Raw genomic sequence first — 19481 nt, 5'->3', positions numbered from 1 at the left:
CACCCTTTATGACGCCATACAGGGCCATACTCGAAATTTTTTTTTAAACTTATACGAATCCTGAAGGAGTGTATTTGGCACAGAAATACTCCGTCATACGTCCAACTAATATTTTTTAACTTTGGCCATGTTTAGCATGAGAATCCAACTCTTTAACAGTGTAAATAAGTCAGAATGCATGAAATAGCATTAGACATCCCCTTTAATAACTAAATTTATCACAGACACACATACATTTTCTGTTTAGCATTTCTCATTAATTTCATAAGGTTTATGAGTTTTATCTTGCAGATTGCAGATTTAAAGAAAGGTTGTTTTGAAAAAATATTAAAATATTTTGCTCATTTTAAAATAATATTCCATTCCTAAAAATCTATATTTCTCATTGCTCGGTCAGCTAGACTCCCTGATCTCAATGTGGCATATGAATCTTTAGACTAGGTGTCAAGTCAATGTGAGATGCGTAATTGGCTCCAGATTTGGTCAAATCGTGTACCACAAAGGGGTCTGGTTGGGAGAAGGACAGAGGATGTGCAATCAAAGCCTTCATTTTTATGAGATGTCTCATTTGTTCACTTCTAACACTCAGATTTTCCATGGCTCAGAGCTGTCACCATTGTGCATCCGAGTCTGCTCTGAATGTGGCTACAGAAGTGATTATTTGAAGAGAGAGCAAAAGTTTTTATAAACTCTGTCAATGAGCTCTGATCTTTTATGATGACTTTATGCTGAAGGAATGCAAATTGTTCTTTCACCCATACCGCTAACAAAAGATGAAGTAAAGTGTTGATTTTATAGACGCCCGTGATGTGTTAGTCGAGGCCGTTGCTCCATTAGTGCGGCTAGTGGGATCTGGAAGATGTGGAATGCTTCTCTGAAACAGTCGTGCTGTAATAATCAGGAGTGTAAGCTGAAAGACTCTTAAATCGTTTGTCATGTAAAGCACGCTGGCCTTTATTCCAACGTCACTTAGCTCAGCGAAGATGATGACCGTCCTGGAGGCTTTCCTGGTGTAATTTTTCTGGCGGCTGATGTCTTTTAAGCCAGTCAGTTTCCCCCATAAATACGGAAAACCTTGGAATCTTCATCTGGCTTGCCCGTTCTGTCACACAAGCACTCTCATATAAAAGTGATTTACACATTTACTTTGCTTTGCAGTATGCGTTTGGGGACTCAAAAATGCATTATTTAATTCCACCATTACCTGTCTATAAATTATCAGGTGTTATTTTCACAAGTTTGAGGCCAAGGAGCTGATAAATTTACATTTTTAGTTTATGATAAGAGTTTTTTTTATGGGATTGTTATAGACTAGGATCTGTAGAAGGATCTACTGTCTGGCTCCACACCAGTCGCAATAGAATAGTATTGAAAGAGGAATTCAGAGGGAGGCTTGCGTCTGAAAGGGCCCAGTAGCAGAAAGGCCACTCTCTCTCCACCTCATAAGTCAAAACTGACAAAAGCTCATCCTACGTTTACATCAGGCTTAGTTTGCTGAAACTAGAGGCAGGTGCCCCATGCCACATTCAATTCGCTTAATGCCCCATTAGCCAAATAAGTGTCCTCTAAGAAAAGTAATGCTCTGTAAAAACATTTAGTTGTCAAGACTGGGGCCGCGGTAATACCGCTGAAGAAGCCTCATTGAAACTTATGCTTAAAAAGAGATTAAACAAGCAAGTAAACAAAGTTAGTGAACACTACTGATGTATAAAGGCCCGTTCACACACCAAAAACGATGTTTTTTGAATGTTTTTCCCACAAAACAAAATGTTTCCACTTTTATTTTTTCTTACTCTTTTTTATAGTTATTTACATAGCATTGCCATTATTTGGTCTTAAAAATCCCGATATGCGTGTCTGTATATCAGGTCTGTCTGGTCGGTGCAAATATATGTGTTTTATGTTTGAATTTGGTTATGAATAATAATAGACTAGAGGTGCTTTTTCTTTGCCTTGCTGAGGTGAGGACAAAATCAACTCTGATGAAAAGGGGTGGGGACATGTCCCACCGGCAAATTACGCCTATGTATTATAGTCTGTATTGTGCTGTGTTCACTTGCACAGGTGGCTGGTTGGAAGTTTTAGATGCCAGCTGTATAGAAAATCACTGTGTTTCTGGCAGAATATTTAATGCATACTTGGACATGAGGAAAGAACTGGTTTTATTACAATGTTTTTTTTCTACAACATATAAAGCATCAAGGTCAAACGCAGCATTTGGAATAAAACAACCAACCATTTATGAAAATGAAATCTGTCGAAGTAGGGGAGCGCTAGGTCAGTGAGCACTTACCAGGGAATGTTTTCTCGATCCATCTGGTCTTGGTGTGCCATTTCAGAAACAATCCCAGCCTGGCGTTTTAAGGCAAAAATAATTTTAGAATGTATTTTACAGTGGTAATAATTTTGAGGTGCTTTTCCTCCTTATTTTTCTCAACTGAAAGCACACAAGCTGAGAGTCCTGGTGTTGCCAGCAGCAGACAGCATGTCTTTGTGTGGCTGATGAGAGGGCTGGCCGTGCGAGTCCAGCAGAGAGAGGGGTTCAGGGCTGGGTTGAAGGGGCTTTTAGAAGGTGGCCGTGCCTGAACAGAATGTGAGACCTCCACAAATATGCTGGGAAAGGCATATGTTAACCATTTAGCTGATTAATGATGCATAAAATTAAAATGGTTATATTATAACAAGAAAAATGTTAGAATGATTATAATCATAACCTTAATATAATTATACACAAAGGGGATTCACTGGAATTTTTACTCATATAGAGCTTTAATTGCAAGATCACAGTAATCTATTATCTTTCAGCTAAGAATGCACTAAAGACTTAATTATGCAGTAATTTCTAGTGATAAATATTAATCTGAAATGGCACCAAAAAAAAGAGGGTCGAAATCATTGACTGGAACTGTGATGTTTAATTAATGCTATCCCATGGTGTGCTTTGACCATGTCAGAATCTATTTCGTGCACACAACATAGTTAAACTACGACAGGGAAACTGTAACTAAAAATAATGCTAGAGTAGCAATGAATAAAACAATTTCGGTTAAAATATCGAGAGGCAGCTCATTGCTGAATAACTTCACTACGATAATTTATCACCTGAGGACACAACACCATGACAGCACACCAAGTTCAAATACCCAAATTTAATTAACACAACTTAATTTTTCGACCAAATGAACACTTTTGGTTTCGATGTTTCATAAAAAAATTAATTTTGGTGCATCACTACGAATTTCCCTTATCTTCCCACTTTGCTAGTGCCATCAAGGTGTTCTTCAGTAGCTTCATTTTGAAATGATTGACCCTTTGCATAGCTCTATCCCCCTTGATTGCTGATGTCAACTCAGAGAAGCTTTACTGAACATCTCATAGGCATGAACTGGAGATTTTAATGAACTGTGCAATTTTATGTAAAAATCTAAATGTCCTCATAATGTGGTTAAAATGGTTTGGTAAAATTAGTCTTACAAGGGCTGGAATAAAGTGACATTGCAAAACTTTTTTTTATCTGATGTTTTTCTTAAAAAAAAAAAAACTTAAATCTCGCAGCAATGTGGTTAAAAACTGTAGACACTAAAAAACCTATAAAATGAAAAGAGAAAAGCCTCATTTGAAAGGGATTATAACTGATAACAACACAAAATTGCCCCACAAAAAGTTATATGATATATATTTTCAAAAACACGTTTTACTCTAAAACTGCAAGAAAATCAAAGCCAGAAATCTAAACAATCTGTGTTCCAAATTTGAATATCTCGAAAAATTTGCTTTCAGTAAGATTTTGTTTGGCTGCAGTACCAAAAGTTTTCACTAGATGAAATTCGTCTCCCATTAATTTCCAATGAGGTCATTTTTGACCGTGAGGAGCACAAGTATGACTATTTTTTTCAGGACCATTTAACCTTTTCGAATAATGTCCATGATTTTTGTTGTTGTTGTGTGTTCACATAGCAAGTGCCAAAACCTTTACCAAGTTTCGTACAAAAACATAAAAAATTCTACAAAAACAAAATGTAAATTTTTTCCTACCGAAGAGTACCAGAGGGTTAAGGTGGGGCTTATAACAAAGGGTCAGTTGTTTTGGGTTTTACTGTTCACTTACAGATCTAAAAGTTCTTCTTTTCAGTCTTTCCTCAGCCACCCACATTAAATATCCTTTGTCTGTGATTTTTTTTTTTTTTTTTTTTTTTTTTTTCTTACAACTATAACAATGTGCTTTGCAAAGATAGTTCTGTACTATTAATCAAAGAGTCGATGGGAGCATTTAGGATGCTGTTAGGAGCTCTAAAACAGTGCTCGCTCTTTAACCTTTGTTTTGTGGTAGCGACTGACCGGTGCTGTTTTATGTTGTTTCTCTTGGCACGGTTATTTGGCAGGTTGGTGTTGGCTTTACAAAAATAGACAACAACCACAGTCCATTTATCAGAGGTAACATGTAATTACTCCACAACTTTAATGTAGCATACTGATAACATTTCTCTGATGGCATCTCTGTTTTACATGCTATGTTTGAGCATAGGCCTGGCCTTATTTCTGACTTCTTTTTTCTTTTCTTTTTTTAAAGCTGAGCTAATTTTGCCAGTTATTCTTTAAATTTACTCGCGAGAAAATGTTGGTTGACTTTGACCAGAGCCAAATGACCTTGAACACTCTTTCCAATGGCCATCAGGGCTGCTTAGCCAGAAACCGTAACTGTGAATAAAAACAGCCGTATAGCTTAACCGTACATCAGAGATTAGTTGAGGCTCCCTGTGACCACATTATATGCCTTTTAAATGTTTACTGTAGTTTACCACTACTTTGCAAACAAGGCCAGAATCGCACCAAAAGCTCTTGTTTTCTTGCTCCAAACCAGAAAATGTGGTCATCGAGCATAAATGCATATTGCGAGCAGCGTGGGAAATGTTGAGGCAATATAACATCACTGGATTTATTCTCCTCCCAGATATCCACAACCCTTACAAATACTTCCTGTTGCTATTTATGGTTTTGAGTCTTCATGTTTTTATAATCCATTACATGATGGAAAAAAATGCTTCATCTAATAATAAACAACCCATTTCATGTTTTTATCTGTTTATACCTGTCCAATGAAGAAAGGTCCTATAGAGCAATGTTGACACAACTTGTTTTTTTTCTTCTTCTTGGATTTACCATTATCCCGTTATCAGATACCACATTTTAAACAACAATTTAAGCACACAGGGGTAAAGCTCACTATTCATTACAAAACGTAATACAAAAGCTGCAATTTTATGGTGTAGAGATTACAAGCAAGTGTGTTCACACAAGAAATGTGCTCAAATTTTGAAAAAAAAAAAAGAGTGCACCAGAAATGCTCATTTTGTGGAAGCAACAGGAAATACTATTTTTCTTGCAGATAACCAATTGATGCCTTTGTATATTGAGTCCTTGTATTTGTTTTTGATTGGAAGCACTCTGGAAATTATATACTGTATGCACCATTTTCTTGGGCTTGCATACGAGTAATAATTTCTTGCTCACTCTCTCTCCCAGGTTTCAGGAGTATAAGGCACTGGAGATTCTGGTACTTCTGCTCAAAGACCAACCAGAAGAGGTACTCGTTAATGTAGTGGGGGCTCTGGGAGAATGTGCCCAAATATCGCAGAATCTTGCCACCATCCGCAAGAGCAGTGGTATCAAGCCTTTGGTCAACCTACTCACTGGTACCAACCAGGCCCTACTAGTCAACGTCACAAGGGCCGTGGGAGCCTGTGCCACTGACCCTGAGAACATGACGTAAGTCTTACCTTAAATTGATTGATTGTATCTTTACAACACTCTTAAATATGTCCTTTGCAAGTAAAATAATAACGCTCTGTACAGTATAACTATAACACATTTCCCCTGTGTCCATATCAGACTGTTTTCACTGATTGTATGTTACCTAATTAACCTGGATCCAAAACAGTTGGCCTGAAACAATCCAACAGCTGACAATATTCAGTGTCCAACCTTGGCCCTGTAATCCCTTTCACTGTTGCCATTGGCTTGGTTTAGGATGACAAGGCATTGTTCTTGTTCTCTGTAAAAGATTCCATGTTCACCGCTTCTGCAGCGGATCCAACAGGCCCAGGGTTGTGCAGTTTGACCAGGCTCCATGCTCCACACATGCAGGGCGAGAGCCCTTAGCCCTGGTGCTGTAATTACAGGGCCTGAAGATCTGTGTTTACTCTACCTGCTGTGAGACTCATAGCTGTGGCTGGGGTGGAGGCCTTTTATTGTCTCAGTGCGGTCAGTTTGTATAAGCTGAAAAGCACTTCTGACAACGGCCATTTGGACTTGCTAAACAGAAACAGGCAGGAGAGCATAAGCACAGATGAGTATACAGAATGTCTTTTTCAACTTTTCACTCTGTGCACTTGACTGTACTGTATTCAGTGTGTCATGCAATAAAAATACTGTGTACTGTGAAATAATAGCTAGAAACACATTTCTATTGAGTTTCTCTCTCAGGCTGCATCCAACAAAAACAAACATACAATGTAGTCCAATTGGCTAACATATGAGTGTTATGAACCAGCTCTTTTTTTGTGAATCAGAAAACATAGTGTATGTATAGTCTCTCTAGAGAGAGAATTTCTTTCATATATAAGCAAAATGGACATTATAAATGAAATGCACCCAAAGGAATCTTAATTTAATTCAATCTGAATTGAATCGAATCAGGAATCATATAGAGGTGGCATATGGTTAACAAACAGAAAAACAAGTATCATTGACTTAAACATATGCAAAGCACAAAACTGCCATGTAATTCACACATTCACAGAGATTTGAGTATTGGCCTTTTTGTATATTTGGCACATCTGACTTTCATTGCTTTTACAAGACTGTTATAGACTGCAGTCCCCTTCTTAATTAAGGCTGGACACAAATGAAGAGCGTTTTGTTCCCCTTCTCTTCAGCACCCAAGCTCACACAGCCTTTGTCTGAAAGATTAATACGTTTATGGAAGTGAGCAAGCACAGTGGTGTAGTAAAAGTCCACAAAGCTTGTTTCATTTCATTTCAATTCATTTCATTTCATTTCATTTCATTTCACTATTTGAGAGACCAAAAACTTCAGTGCTGAAGATCTATGTAACAGCTCTCAAAGAACATATTTTCTCATGGAATCTATATTTAGGATTCATCTTTTTGTTCCCATTTCCTTGTAGTTGTATACAAAGTCTTTTTTTAATGTGCTTTAATTCCTTTAATGTTAATCCATGTTGATGGTTATTTTTAGAATGAAGCAGAGTGGTCTGCAAAGCAATTAGCATAGCTCATATTTGATAATTGTTTTCTTTAGTAGAACAGCATATTCAGGCCTGTTTCTGAAATCAAGACCAGAACAAAGAATACATGATGGTCTGCCCTCTACATGGTATATAATTATCTGGAAATCTCAAAATCATTGGTGGGAAAACAAACATTACCTTTTCAAAATGATTTATTTAAATATTTGATCTTTATTAATCTATTAATTCCAACTGAATTTTCCATTGTTGTCAGAAACATGAATTTGGTGCACATATCCCAAACTATGAACTTCCACTGCTTCACCAACCTTGGAACTGATTTCTAAGTACATCCCACTGCTGTAGTGTTGAGTGCGTCTTACCTGCCCAAGTGCAGGATTATGTCCTGTTCCTGAAGGATTTAGTGGCCTCTCAGGATAGCGTGGGCTCTCCCTGTTATCATGCCTCTCAAACTGATTTATTATGAGGATGGGGTTGGGGGTTACGCTTGGTGTTGAGATGGCTCTGACCAGCGCTTGGCCCAACCTCCGTTCACTGGTGCCTCCCTTTGCGGCGTGGTTTAGCAATTATGACAGCATTGAATGTCGGCCTTGTCGCTGGATGCACACATGGGAAACAGGTTACATGTTATTTATACCTGACAAACGGACCGCACTGAAGAGTCATTTTCCCGTGCTTCCCAGAGCCTGACTGCATCCTTTAGTAGAATCATATCCGCAGCATGAAATACAGCCTGTTCTTAAGTAAACCTCACTCAGAAGCAGTGAAATATAGAAAGACTTGTCTCTGAGAATGTTTGACTTGGAAAAAATACATTTTTTTCTGGGTTTTTTCCTCCGAGTCACCGACAGAAACAGAGTTAAACGTCACACTCTGTGCGAGTGTGTGTGTGTGTGTGTGTGTGTGTTTGTCCAAGGGTGGCTATAAATATCCACACGGACCTCCTAAAACCATTGTACGGGTCAGCTTTCGGCCAGGCTGATGTGAACATGTTTGAATGGAGTTGTTGGAAGGTGAGCAGGGGGTACCAGCGTAAGGAACTGAGCAGGTAGGATGTGATGGGAAAGCCATGCTGAGCAGCTTTCTGATCTGCTACTGGAATGTTTTCATCATCCCACCAGGAGGGATAGTCCACTGCAAGAGCCAAACTGAACCCTGGGAAAACAGACATATAAACATGTTGGAGAATAAATGCATTAGCTTACACTGTACACTGCGTTGTAGACTATGTAATTGGGGGTGATAAATCAGTTTGTTGTATGCTTGGTGTGACATCTCTCGCAGTATCCAGAAGTGACAAGTTGTTATTCTTCTCTCTTAGGATCATCGATCATCTTGATGGCGTACGACTTCTTTGGTCTTTGCTGAAGAACCCCAATCCAGAAGTTCAGGCCAGTGCTGCCTGGGCCATCTGCCCCTGCATTGAAAATGCAAAGGTACATTTATTTATGTCCAGTATCAACACAGGTTAATGTTCCCCCGTTCATCTCCACCCGCAGTGTTTCACTAAACATACTGTAGGAGAGAAACCTCATGTTATAGGCTGCTGCTGATTTGATAGTAGCATAGTGTTGTTTGGTGATGCCAAGTGTGTATCGTGCTATACCAGCAGAGGCAATGGGAGAATCAGTACTTGTATGGACGAAAAAGCAGAAAAGGTCAGAAACAGAAGACAGAAACACTGATAATGATAAAAAAAATTCTACAAGGTGGAAAGATTTGATGATGCAGAAAATACTGTATAGCGATGCCCAAGTTGCTTCGTGCTACATCTTTGTCCATTGTTGGTCATTTAAGGGAATTCATTAGTGTGTAGACCACTCTTTATAACTCACTAGAAGCATTGTAATTTAGATAAAACTTAGAGACAACATCGATAGATGGCAGTGCAAAATTTAATGCCATCGATACTTAAAGAACACGAAGAACAAGAGATGCTAACAAAGCAGTCGGTCTCATCTATATATAGATTAAATCTCATAGCTGGCACGGAACAAGTCTGCTTTTCTGAGCCTCTTATGTAACGCATTAACACAAATGCGTCATTGTTCCTGTAGATTATCCGCACAGTTACAAATAAAAGAACATTGTTTGTATAATGTTTGTTTATTTTTTGTCTAAACAAACAGTTTTCTGCTTCTGAATTTAGTATTTTTTCTTTCTCCTTGCTGTGATGTGCGGCTAAAAACAATGCATGTTCACTTCATGTATTGCAATGGTTCAGAGGAGAGTTAGGGTTGGTGGCAGGACTATGTGAAATTATGTACCCATCCACGCTGGGAACCTGATCAGCCACACAGCAGCGGTTATTTAGATAAAGCCCCATGTGGATTGAGTTAGCAGCTGCAGGGCCAGATTTATGAAAATCATGCTTGAAGAACCACATCTGGGGGCTTCAAAATCCCTACCAGCACTCACAGCTGGTACTTACTATGAATCCTCTAGTGATTATGTGCTACTGTATGATTGTGCTTTGTTCCTTTACTGGCAGATGATGTTCAGCATGTAGCATGTAATGCTGTCTGCTTTAATGAGGACTGTGCTTAATTAGCCCAAAGAATCAAAGTGTGGCCACATTAGCTATTTTGGCGAAATTTTTCTGGCAAAAAAAGTTATTTGTTTATTGCCAATAGTGTAGTGGTGTATAAAGCACAGCTCACAAAGAAATCACAATTTTTGTTGGTTAACACGGCAAATCCATGTGACTAACTTGATCCCATTGCGAAATCTGTGTGGAAAAACTTTTCACTCTTCTATAAAATTCCAGATCCTGTGGATTCCTAATGATATGACTGTCAATTTTGTCAAATGCTAACATTACTATGTTTACTATTTGAATCTCTGCAGTCTTAGCTCCTTGTACACCCAATACAGACTACTGCCATCTGCTGGTATGGAGAGTTATTTTTCCATATTCTCCACCAAGCAGGTGCAAAACGTTCGTGAGAATTGGCCGTTATAGTATTTACGGTATGTTCAGGCACAACAAGACAAGTGAGGTGAGGTGGCAACACAATCGGCTTTCTGTGACACTAGTTCTTTTATGTTGCTTTGGATAAAAACATCTGCCTAATGCATACATTTTAAAATGTTATACCTCTCTCACTTCCCTTAATGCTATAATGTTTTTTGAGTGCAGTTCCCTCAATTTTATCTCTCATTTTCACACTCTTTTCCTCTCACTCTTTCAGCTTGGCTTACATTGGTTTTTGTACTCTGTTTGTGTTTCATCCGTTCTCTCTCTTTCTCCCTCGCTCTTCCTCTCTCTCTGCATGTCTTACTTCGTGCTGTGTTTGCTGATGTGGAACTTAGTTGGGGATGTTTTTGTGGGCCCTGGGTTGAAAGGGTTCCTCAGTGACCCTCCGCAGCTGGTGGCTCTGCCATACTTCCTCTTCTGCTCCCGCTTCTCTCTCTCTCTCTCTCTCTATTTCCCAGTGTTCATCAGTATTCCTATACTGCCATTTCCTGTGAGACACGCTGCAGATTCTCCCTCTCCTCCTGATCTTTGCCCAGACACACTAAACACAGAGCTCATCCTTTGGCAAGACTTTAGAGGCTCCTCTCTGATGCTGCTGTCTTCACTGCACTCTGCACGCTTGACCTGCGCTGGGTCTCAGCTTCTCTTTCTAGGTGTGCAGGGTGGAAGGCTGCTTTTTACTGTGCTGTGTGCAAGGGTTTATTAGGGTTAAGCTGTGTTGTGAAATACAGGGTTATAGAGGGGCAGATTTATTTTTCTCAGGAGAACCCCTGAGGACTGCACTTTAGACTTTGTTCTCTAGGTTAGAAGGATCCGATTCACACTGAGGTGAACTCAAGACATGGGTGTCTTGTTGTACATGACCAGAACAGAAGCAGCAACCTGTGGTACTCCATAATCATTTCACAATACAAGAAATGTTTGCTTACTGAATGTTTGGCTTCATCTGATTCCAAAACCACAATGATGTGCTTCTGTACCATCAATAAAGATATCACTGTACTATTTTATAATCGTTCTAAACAGCCTGGTGCCATGCTGGCATGCTTCATACCCTCTGGCACCACTGAATTGACTAGACTGGAACTAAAGTTGCCATTTCTGTGTGATATGTGTATGTGTGGTACAGTATGTGTATTTTGAATGCCCACTATTCTACTGTGGTTGGCCCTCTGCTGCCTGTCATGACTTTGGCATGAGCCTCCATGTGACCCAAGGAGAAAATGTGCCCTCTATCATGGTACCATCAAGCCTAAAACCAGCTCTACTTTACTCACATGGGAAATCCTCTTTTTGTCAGCCATATTTCTTTTCTGAGATGAGTATATACTCCAGGTACTGTGGACTGATTGAGTTTGACATGTACAGGTTTCCTGTGTGACAGAATGAGTACAGACTTGCTGAATTTCGCAGCCTGTGTCACACCCCAAAGCGTGCTAGAGTGTCTCCGAGAGAAATTTAGCTATTCTCAATAGTTCAGTGAATGATTTCACATGATAAAGCATACAATAGCCTTCTGAATCATCCATTTTCTTGTGTACAATCACAATTCATGACAATTTCTTGTTTTCTCTGTGTTTCAGGATGCTGGGGAAATGGTGCGTTCCTTTGTGGGTGGTTTGGAGCTCATTGTTAACTTGCTAAAATCACAGAATAAAGATGTGCTGGCCAGTGTGTGCGCAGCCATTGCCAAAATTGCCAAAGATGTGGAGAACCTGGCAGTTATTACAGACCATGGTGTGGTTCCCATGTTGGCCAATCTCACCAACACTGTGAGTGCTTCTCCAGCCATGTTTCGCATTGACAAATTCACTTCTCTTGAATTGTGCTATAAAACTCTTATGAAGTTCATACATAGTCTTTTCACAATAGGTGTAATATACTTTTTCTGTTACTGAAAATAAAACTATTTTGAAAATAAGTAACTGTCACTTTATTTAATTAGTTTCTCTCTCTCTCTTTGTGTGGATGTACAGGGGGACGATAAGTTACGGCGGTACCTAGCAGAAGCCATCGCCTGCTGCTGTACATGGGGAAGTAATTGTGTGTCGTTCGGGGAGGCTGGAGCTGTAGCTCCACTGGTACGCTACCTCCGCTCAAATGACCCTTCGGTGCACCGAGCGACAGCCCTGGCTCTGTTTGAGCTGTCTAAAGACCCTAACAACTGCATCACCATGCACGAAAACGGAGTGGTCAAGGTACTGATCATACTTGATATTTGTTTTATATGTTTGCATACTGACCTGCTTGTACATCTCCTTTTATGCATTACTAGCCGCTAAAACCTCAGCTTGCATAGTGCAAGCAGAGTTGGCTCACTGCACCGTATGACGTGAAAACATCACTATTAAGCTTTGAAAGGATGTATTTGGACTATTTTCAAGCAACGAGGACTGGAGAACAAGGCATGTTTTCTTATTTTTCGAAGTGAGGTGGGGGTGATGGGTTGTGGGGGGGGGTAGGGGTGATGGGTTGTAGGGGGGATGGCTGGCGGAAATAAGAGTGTTTTCTAACCATCATGGGAATTCAGTAGAGCAAACAGCAGTGTGTATTCTGAGCTTTGCTCCGCCACCCCCCAGTTATCCCCTGTGCCCTAGCATGCCAGGGCTGCTGAGCATTGAAAGGCTGTTGCGCGGGGAACGGTTGCTCAGCAAGCTGCTGGGAAGAAGGAGCAGAATGTGACTGTGGCATGACTTTGGCCTGGGCAGACTGGTCTGGAGTGACAGAACACTGCTGGGATACTTTCTGAGTGGCAGTTTCTGGAATCCACTCAATATGGCACTCAAATCAAAAGATACACACTATGTTAGACAACAATGCCTTACATGGTCTTTAAAACTTTTTGTAATAATTGCTCAATTTACAAAGATTTATGTGTTAGGTGTGATGTAGGTTTTATTGTAGTGCTTACAGGGTTATTTAGGGAAAAATGCTCTCCACTAATGCCAAAAAATCAAGCATTTCAAGATGTGGCTGTTAGAATGACAGTTCTAAACTGCAGCTCCTAAACCTAATGCATCAGCAACACTTTACGATTAATGCATTAACTAACATTAACTAACAATGAGCAATACATGTTTTACAGTATTTATATTTGTTATCTTTAGTTAAAGTGCCCCATTATGCTTTTTCCGGTCATAGTCTTTTACAAAAACATGATTTTTCTCCGCTCATTTTTTTATGAAACTTACTCTTCTGCTGATAAAAAAAGAATCCATGAAGCTAGAATATATATATATATATATTTTTTTTAAGCAGAGGCTCTGTTGTTTCTTTTGATATATTGCATGTTTAGATATTCATACAACAAAATAATCTGGGGGCCATGAAAATTCTATGCAAATAATCAGAAATGCTGGTGCTGACTGGCAACTTTTTTTTTGTTAAAACACTGGTGGGGAAAGAGTTAAATTACAGTTAAATATATATTTGAAGTATAAAAATGAATACCTAAATACTGTACAAACATAGTAGTACTTAATGCAAAAAAATTATATATAAATTATAAGTATAATGTTAAGAAACTTTTACACGTACACTTGCAGTATAAAATTACTAAACTAGTTTATACTTAAGTCTAAACAATGTGCTACAAGTATTTAACTAGTAAACTATCAATCTACTTATAAATTCACTTGTAGTATACAGTTCAAATGAAAAACGTAGTTGTAAATTATAGTTTCACTTAAAGTATACTTAAAAGTATACTTTTACACACTAAAAAGTGGGCCAATTTAGTCCCTGGTAGTATTGAAAGTGTACATTTACAAGTATACTTCTAGTAGATTGATAAAGTATACTTAAAAATATACTTGAAGTTTACTTGTTTTTTTTGAAGTACAGTATATACTTACTTTTTGTTAGGGATGATATAACTCTATAATGTAACCTACCTAGTGATTAGCACAACCCCTAAACATGCTATTCCACACTCAGTAAAATGTTACCTTTAAAATTTTGCTTGTCACTGATACAGTAGCCTTAACGGGACATCTTTTATATTATTTTCCCTGAAAGATTTATAGTAGTACCTTAGTACATATTTCAATGTACAACTATGCATATCTTTTAGGGGTAGATACGTAAGTTGTCCCTTTAAGAGTGCTGCCCCAGTGTCAAGCTGATGTACCTCTAGTCTAAAGAGGTACTATTTTTGCACTTTTTTTTTTCTGACAGTGCAAGTCGAGGAGGTCTTTTATAGCCTAAACCAACAACCTTCATTTACACAGACTGGGCTAAACCTAGACCCCAAATACTTTCTATCTGACGAATGTGCTTGCAGTTAACACTAGTGAACTATGTATTCTTCAATAAAAGATGTATGACATTTTAATTTTGCCATGTACACTGCAATTCAGTTTGGGCGAAAAAAAAACATGTTTTGCAAATATTCAAATTTAACCACATTTTGCTTTCCCAATGAGATTTTCACATGAGAAAACTCTTTGAGTGCTCGTACATACAGTTAAAAGCCTCCCCCACACCCCCAATAACAACTGGATATAAATTATGAGAGTGGTTGTCGTGTTGCAGCCAAATATTTTTTCCCATGTTCCTTTAATGGTGTGCTGTAGTCTGATGTGCTGGTGCCGTGAATGTGGTTCAGTTCAGCCCATAATTGGAGGCTGGACTGAACTTTGGGTGTTCCAAAAGAGTAATGTCCAATTTGCAAAAGTCGTTAAGGCGAATGTTTTTTTGCCCGGTTCAAGCAATGACAAAAACTGGACAGCACATGTGTTGCACCAACCAGCCTTCAGTTGTGCCCTCACTTGTTCTGATTGACACATTTTCTGCTTCAACCTGAGCACAACCGTGCATTTAAAATATGATATATAGGCTAATGTGACAGAAGACGTGTTAAAACAATATTTCCTACCATTGTAAATGGGTTTCGAGAGAGAGTTTATCGGGGAACGATGTCTGCACTGCAGTCTAATTTATGAAGGGGTGTAAAACTCAAGACTGCCTCTTGCTATTATTGCAATCGTATTTCAGAGTCAGAAGCTCTTGAACACCCAACAGCTTAGAGCTGTAATGATTTCCTTCGCTCTCTCTCCCTTTCTCACTTTGCATGCTGTGCCCTCTCAGACTTATGTTCTGTCTGTAACTTTGCTGCTTGATGTTCTTAATGGTGTAGAACTCAGTCCCCTAAGCTTTAGCAGAGGAAATTAAGCATCGAGAAGAAAATATTTCACACTGGAAAATACATTAGAGATGGTCTCAGCACCCGCCAGCCTCTCCAATTTCTGCCTTTACACTTTTTACACAAATTATTTAAACTAAAAAAAAACAACTTTTAATATTCCATTTGAATATTTCATAAAATATGAAAGAACATTTTAAATTGGTTCTGAAACAAAAGCCTTTTTGTGATTTTACAAGTGTGTTACACCTCAAAAAAACAGACGTATGAAAGTTCAGCCCACTTGGGAACTAATATGGCTAGGGTTGCTGATCTCTGAAAGACTCATACACACTTTGAACACTGTTCAACATGTTGTGTGTATGAGCGTCCTGTAGCATGTGTCAATTAAACACGATCCGTTTGATTTGACATACACGCTCAGTATCTCACAGCTTTCATTCGGATGTGCCTCTTTGTGGCTGATGCTCAGAAAACTCTTTTCATCCGTTCTCCCTTTCCCTCCAGCACACCGCCACAGCTTTACAGATTGTTTGTTGAAACCATAAATCCTCGCAGACAGCTTTAGCTAGATTTTTCTATTAAAGGACCCCTTTCATAGGCAAAAATACCTTTGCGAGACAAATTACAAAATACGAACGGTAATTATCTGCCATTTTCATCAGAGAGGATTCCAACTGGTGCGAGTTGCCAGATCCTGGTAATTTTTTGTGGACTGCGAACCTGCGCTTGCCATGTGTGAAAGTCCTCTGATGTTTCTACTGTCCTGAGCCTGTATGTTTTCCCTCTTGTCCTGTTTCCATTGCATGCAAATGAGCATAAATGTGCAAAATATGAAGGAGAGATATAAAAAGAGCATGATTCAGCCTCGACCTGTAGAAATATTCTATGCGTTTCCTTTTAGTCATGGTCTGTGTGTAGCAGGTTAAAGCTGTTGTGGATATGGCAAGCAGATGACGTCCTTATACACACTCAGGCTATTCAGTCTCCCTTCACTCTCTCTTTCTCTCTCACTCTCTCGCTGAGCGCTCTGATCTGGCTACTGTAGCATGTGTCTGAAGTTTGCAGTGTTTTATGTCTTGAAACAGCATGACTCGACCCTCTGTTTCGTCTGAGGTGAGGAATGCAGGGTACCTCAGGTGTGAGAGTAGAAAAAGATTTTAAGAGATGTGTTTAGATGACATGAACAGCCTTAAGACTTTAGGGCTGTTCACACTTGGGTTATTCTAAACCCTGGGTTTTTATAAGCTACCGTTTCAGACTTACATTCCCAAACCCTGGGGTTAACGGTCATACAGTATGTGCATATTTGTCTATCAAGTGCATCTTCTGTTGCCTATTTACATATAAATAAGCACATCAGTAAATTTCCTCTTATATAAAGGAGGGCTGTTTGTAATTTCTTGTTTCATTTCAATTCCAATTTGGATTAATTTTGATTAGATTTCAATTCATTTCACTATATTTCAGTAGTAATGTCCATTTTGCTTAGAAGAAACTACATCTCTTATAATGTGTAAATACAGTTTACTGAACCTGAAATAAATCTGTTGTATGTTTTTTTGTGTGCAGATCACAGGTCAATTTCACAGGTCATTTAGGACACAAGCCATTTAAAACTGGGTTCTATAGTTCAGCAATGTTGTGAATGGAGAAGGAAAATGCAATAGGTAGTAAAGAGTGAAAGAGGACGGGAACAAGGAGAGGCGGGTGAACGGGGGGCTTTTCTCCTCAGGAAACGACAGCTTACCGCTGCTGCACTTAACACCGCAACACCTACATGCGTGACATAGCATGTGTGCGCAAGCATGCGTACATGTGTGAGAACTTATGTACATGTGCTTGTACTGAATGAGAAGCCTGGGAAAACATGTTTTCGCTCTACCTTCCTGGAGGTCAGGATCCTCCAACTCTTGCGGCGTATAAGACAGAAGAAAGTCTTAGAGGCTCTCATTCATTTTTCAAACATGAGGCAAGTTATCATGTTACTGAGGTTTGGGAGTTTTTAACAAGTGGGCTATTATAGTCTGTTGAGAAACCAGCTGGGAGAGCAGAGAGGGGCAGGGGTAGACAGAGAGCAGTGCTTATCTGAGGCTCCGCTCCAGGCCCTAGGAGCCCCTGTCTGGCCACGGCTGAATAACACTCTATGAGTTCTGGCAAACGGTGGCTAACCCTGTCGCGGGCATCCTCTGACTGCTCACAAAAGCAGCTTGTCTGAACATGCTGGCATGTTGCTGCGGCCTCGTGCTTGCATCCGTTCGCCTCTTCGAGGTGTTTTGGGATCTATTTTAAAACGGCAAATCCAGCTGAACATGATAACTGATACATTCAGCCTGAAATTATGTAAAGAACTTGGAAGCGGTTTTAACCAATAAAGACTCTACAGGAGGAGAGACGGTATCAAAGCTGTCGTTTTCCCAGTTTGTTGTGCATGTCAGTTCAGTTCAGGAATCTGGTGGAGCTCACAGATAGAACATTAGTCTTTCCATCTGTTTATTCTTCACTATTGAACTTTAAGCAGGGAATTCTGGAAATGTCTTGCTTGTCTCTGTTGGCTCAGTGTTGTCTGTATAAACTTGGTGGGTGTGTGTGTGTGTGTATAACATGAAAAGAGATCAAACTTTGCTCTAACACACTTTACACTTTATACTGACAGCCAAATCCTCAAGCACTAATACTGCTTTTAGACAGAATTTTAGGGATGTACTGTACTTTATATTGGTGTCATGTTGGTTATCGGTTTTTAGTTTCAGTTTATTTCACAGTACATGCTCGTACGTGTATTTACAGTGTACTTACCGATGAAAGTACTGGGTAATATCAGGTAAGTTAATATAAGATAATATTAGTAAATAGAATGAACATGCAAAACAGGTATGTAAAATAAAGTGCTACAGAGTTGTTGTTGTTTTGTTTTACACTTTTTTTTACACTGCTCTCATTTAATGCTATAAAACTAATAGTTAAAAATGTATTGAATGTAAATGTTTACATTTACATAAAATGTTGAATGTAATTTTTTAGCAAATCTCAAATTGAATATCCATTTTTATACTGTACATTATAACTTAAAATGCATTTAAAATTGACTGCTTTATGATTTTTGTTTTATATTTCAGTATTGTATCAAATTTTAATATTGGCCATTTATTGGTTATCGGTCATAACATGAAAATCATCATTGACTCACAGTATTGCTATCAGTATGCTGAAATGCTGAATAAATGAACAGACTGTGTTGACTATTTAATATAATTATTAATTCATTTATTCACAATATATTTTTATCACATCAAAAAGACCTGGGAGTCTGATTTGACCAAGGCCTACTTGGTAAAGTAAAATGTCTGGCCTAAATGTGCTGGGAGTCTGGGACGTACTGGATGAAGCTCAATGAATGACCTCCTATTGGTACTGTATTGAAGGACACACATATACCAAACAGAGTTTTAGTACTTGTGCCAGTGTCTTTGCCCACAGTTTGTGTTTATTTAGATTTATGAACACAACTCACCACTAGTCTTTCTGTCTGTCTGTCTGTCTTTCTCTCCTCCGACAACTGCATTATACCATGTTGTATAACTTGACCACAGCGTGGCATTGGCACAAACTCTACCCTTTAGATAGATTCACTTAGTGTGACAGTATAATAAGTAACTCTCATTGTACAATAGAAGGAAACATTTTAATATATAGCCAGAATGTTCCAGAAAGTGGTATTTTTTTAGAGTCAGGAAACCCGTTTTTGAGAACAAGGATCAAGAGGCTAAACAAGAACAAGGCTAAAGTGGAGGGATCTGATATGACCTTTGATCTGAGGGAGAGTTCGGCCAGGCTGTGTGGTTTAGTACAAGGCCAAATGTTCAGAGGAGAGTTTATAAACAACTACTAAACCTATTCATTACTGTAACAAACACAATTCTGCTAATATACTCCACTCACACAAAGGTTCTGTGCCATATTCTCACTTTCTACCTCTTGCCTCGCTCTCTCAACATAACTAAAAACACTGATATGTGAGTTAATGAGCCGGCACAGTACTCTGCCATCCAGTAGGCAGCGAGCCTTGGCAGCTGCAGGAGCTGTAAACT

At 39.0% G+C, this 19481-nt stretch overlaps 1 protein-coding gene across 1 annotated transcript in view; it reads left to right on the top strand.

Moving 5' to 3' along the window:
* odad2 (outer dynein arm docking complex subunit 2) overlaps window positions 1-19481 on the top strand; it is a 53160-nt gene that overhangs the window by 32595 nt on the left and 1084 nt on the right. The window contains exons 16-19 of the mRNA XM_084434714.1: window positions 5524-5766; window positions 8592-8706; window positions 11831-12019; window positions 12224-12445. Of these exons, the coding sequence (XP_084290840.1) occupies window positions 5524-5766; window positions 8592-8706; window positions 11831-12019; window positions 12224-12445 (769 nt within the window). The remainder of the gene's footprint in view (window positions 1-5523; window positions 5767-8591; window positions 8707-11830; window positions 12020-12223; window positions 12446-19481) is intronic.

The sequence above is a fragment of the Rutilus rutilus genome, assembly GCF_951802725.1.
Source record: "Rutilus rutilus genome assembly, chromosome: 16".
Classification (NCBI taxonomy): domain Eukaryota; kingdom Metazoa; phylum Chordata; class Actinopteri; order Cypriniformes; family Leuciscidae; genus Rutilus; species Rutilus rutilus.
Note: the sequence above shows the minus strand (reverse complement) of the source record. Positions and strands in the feature narration are given on the sequence as shown.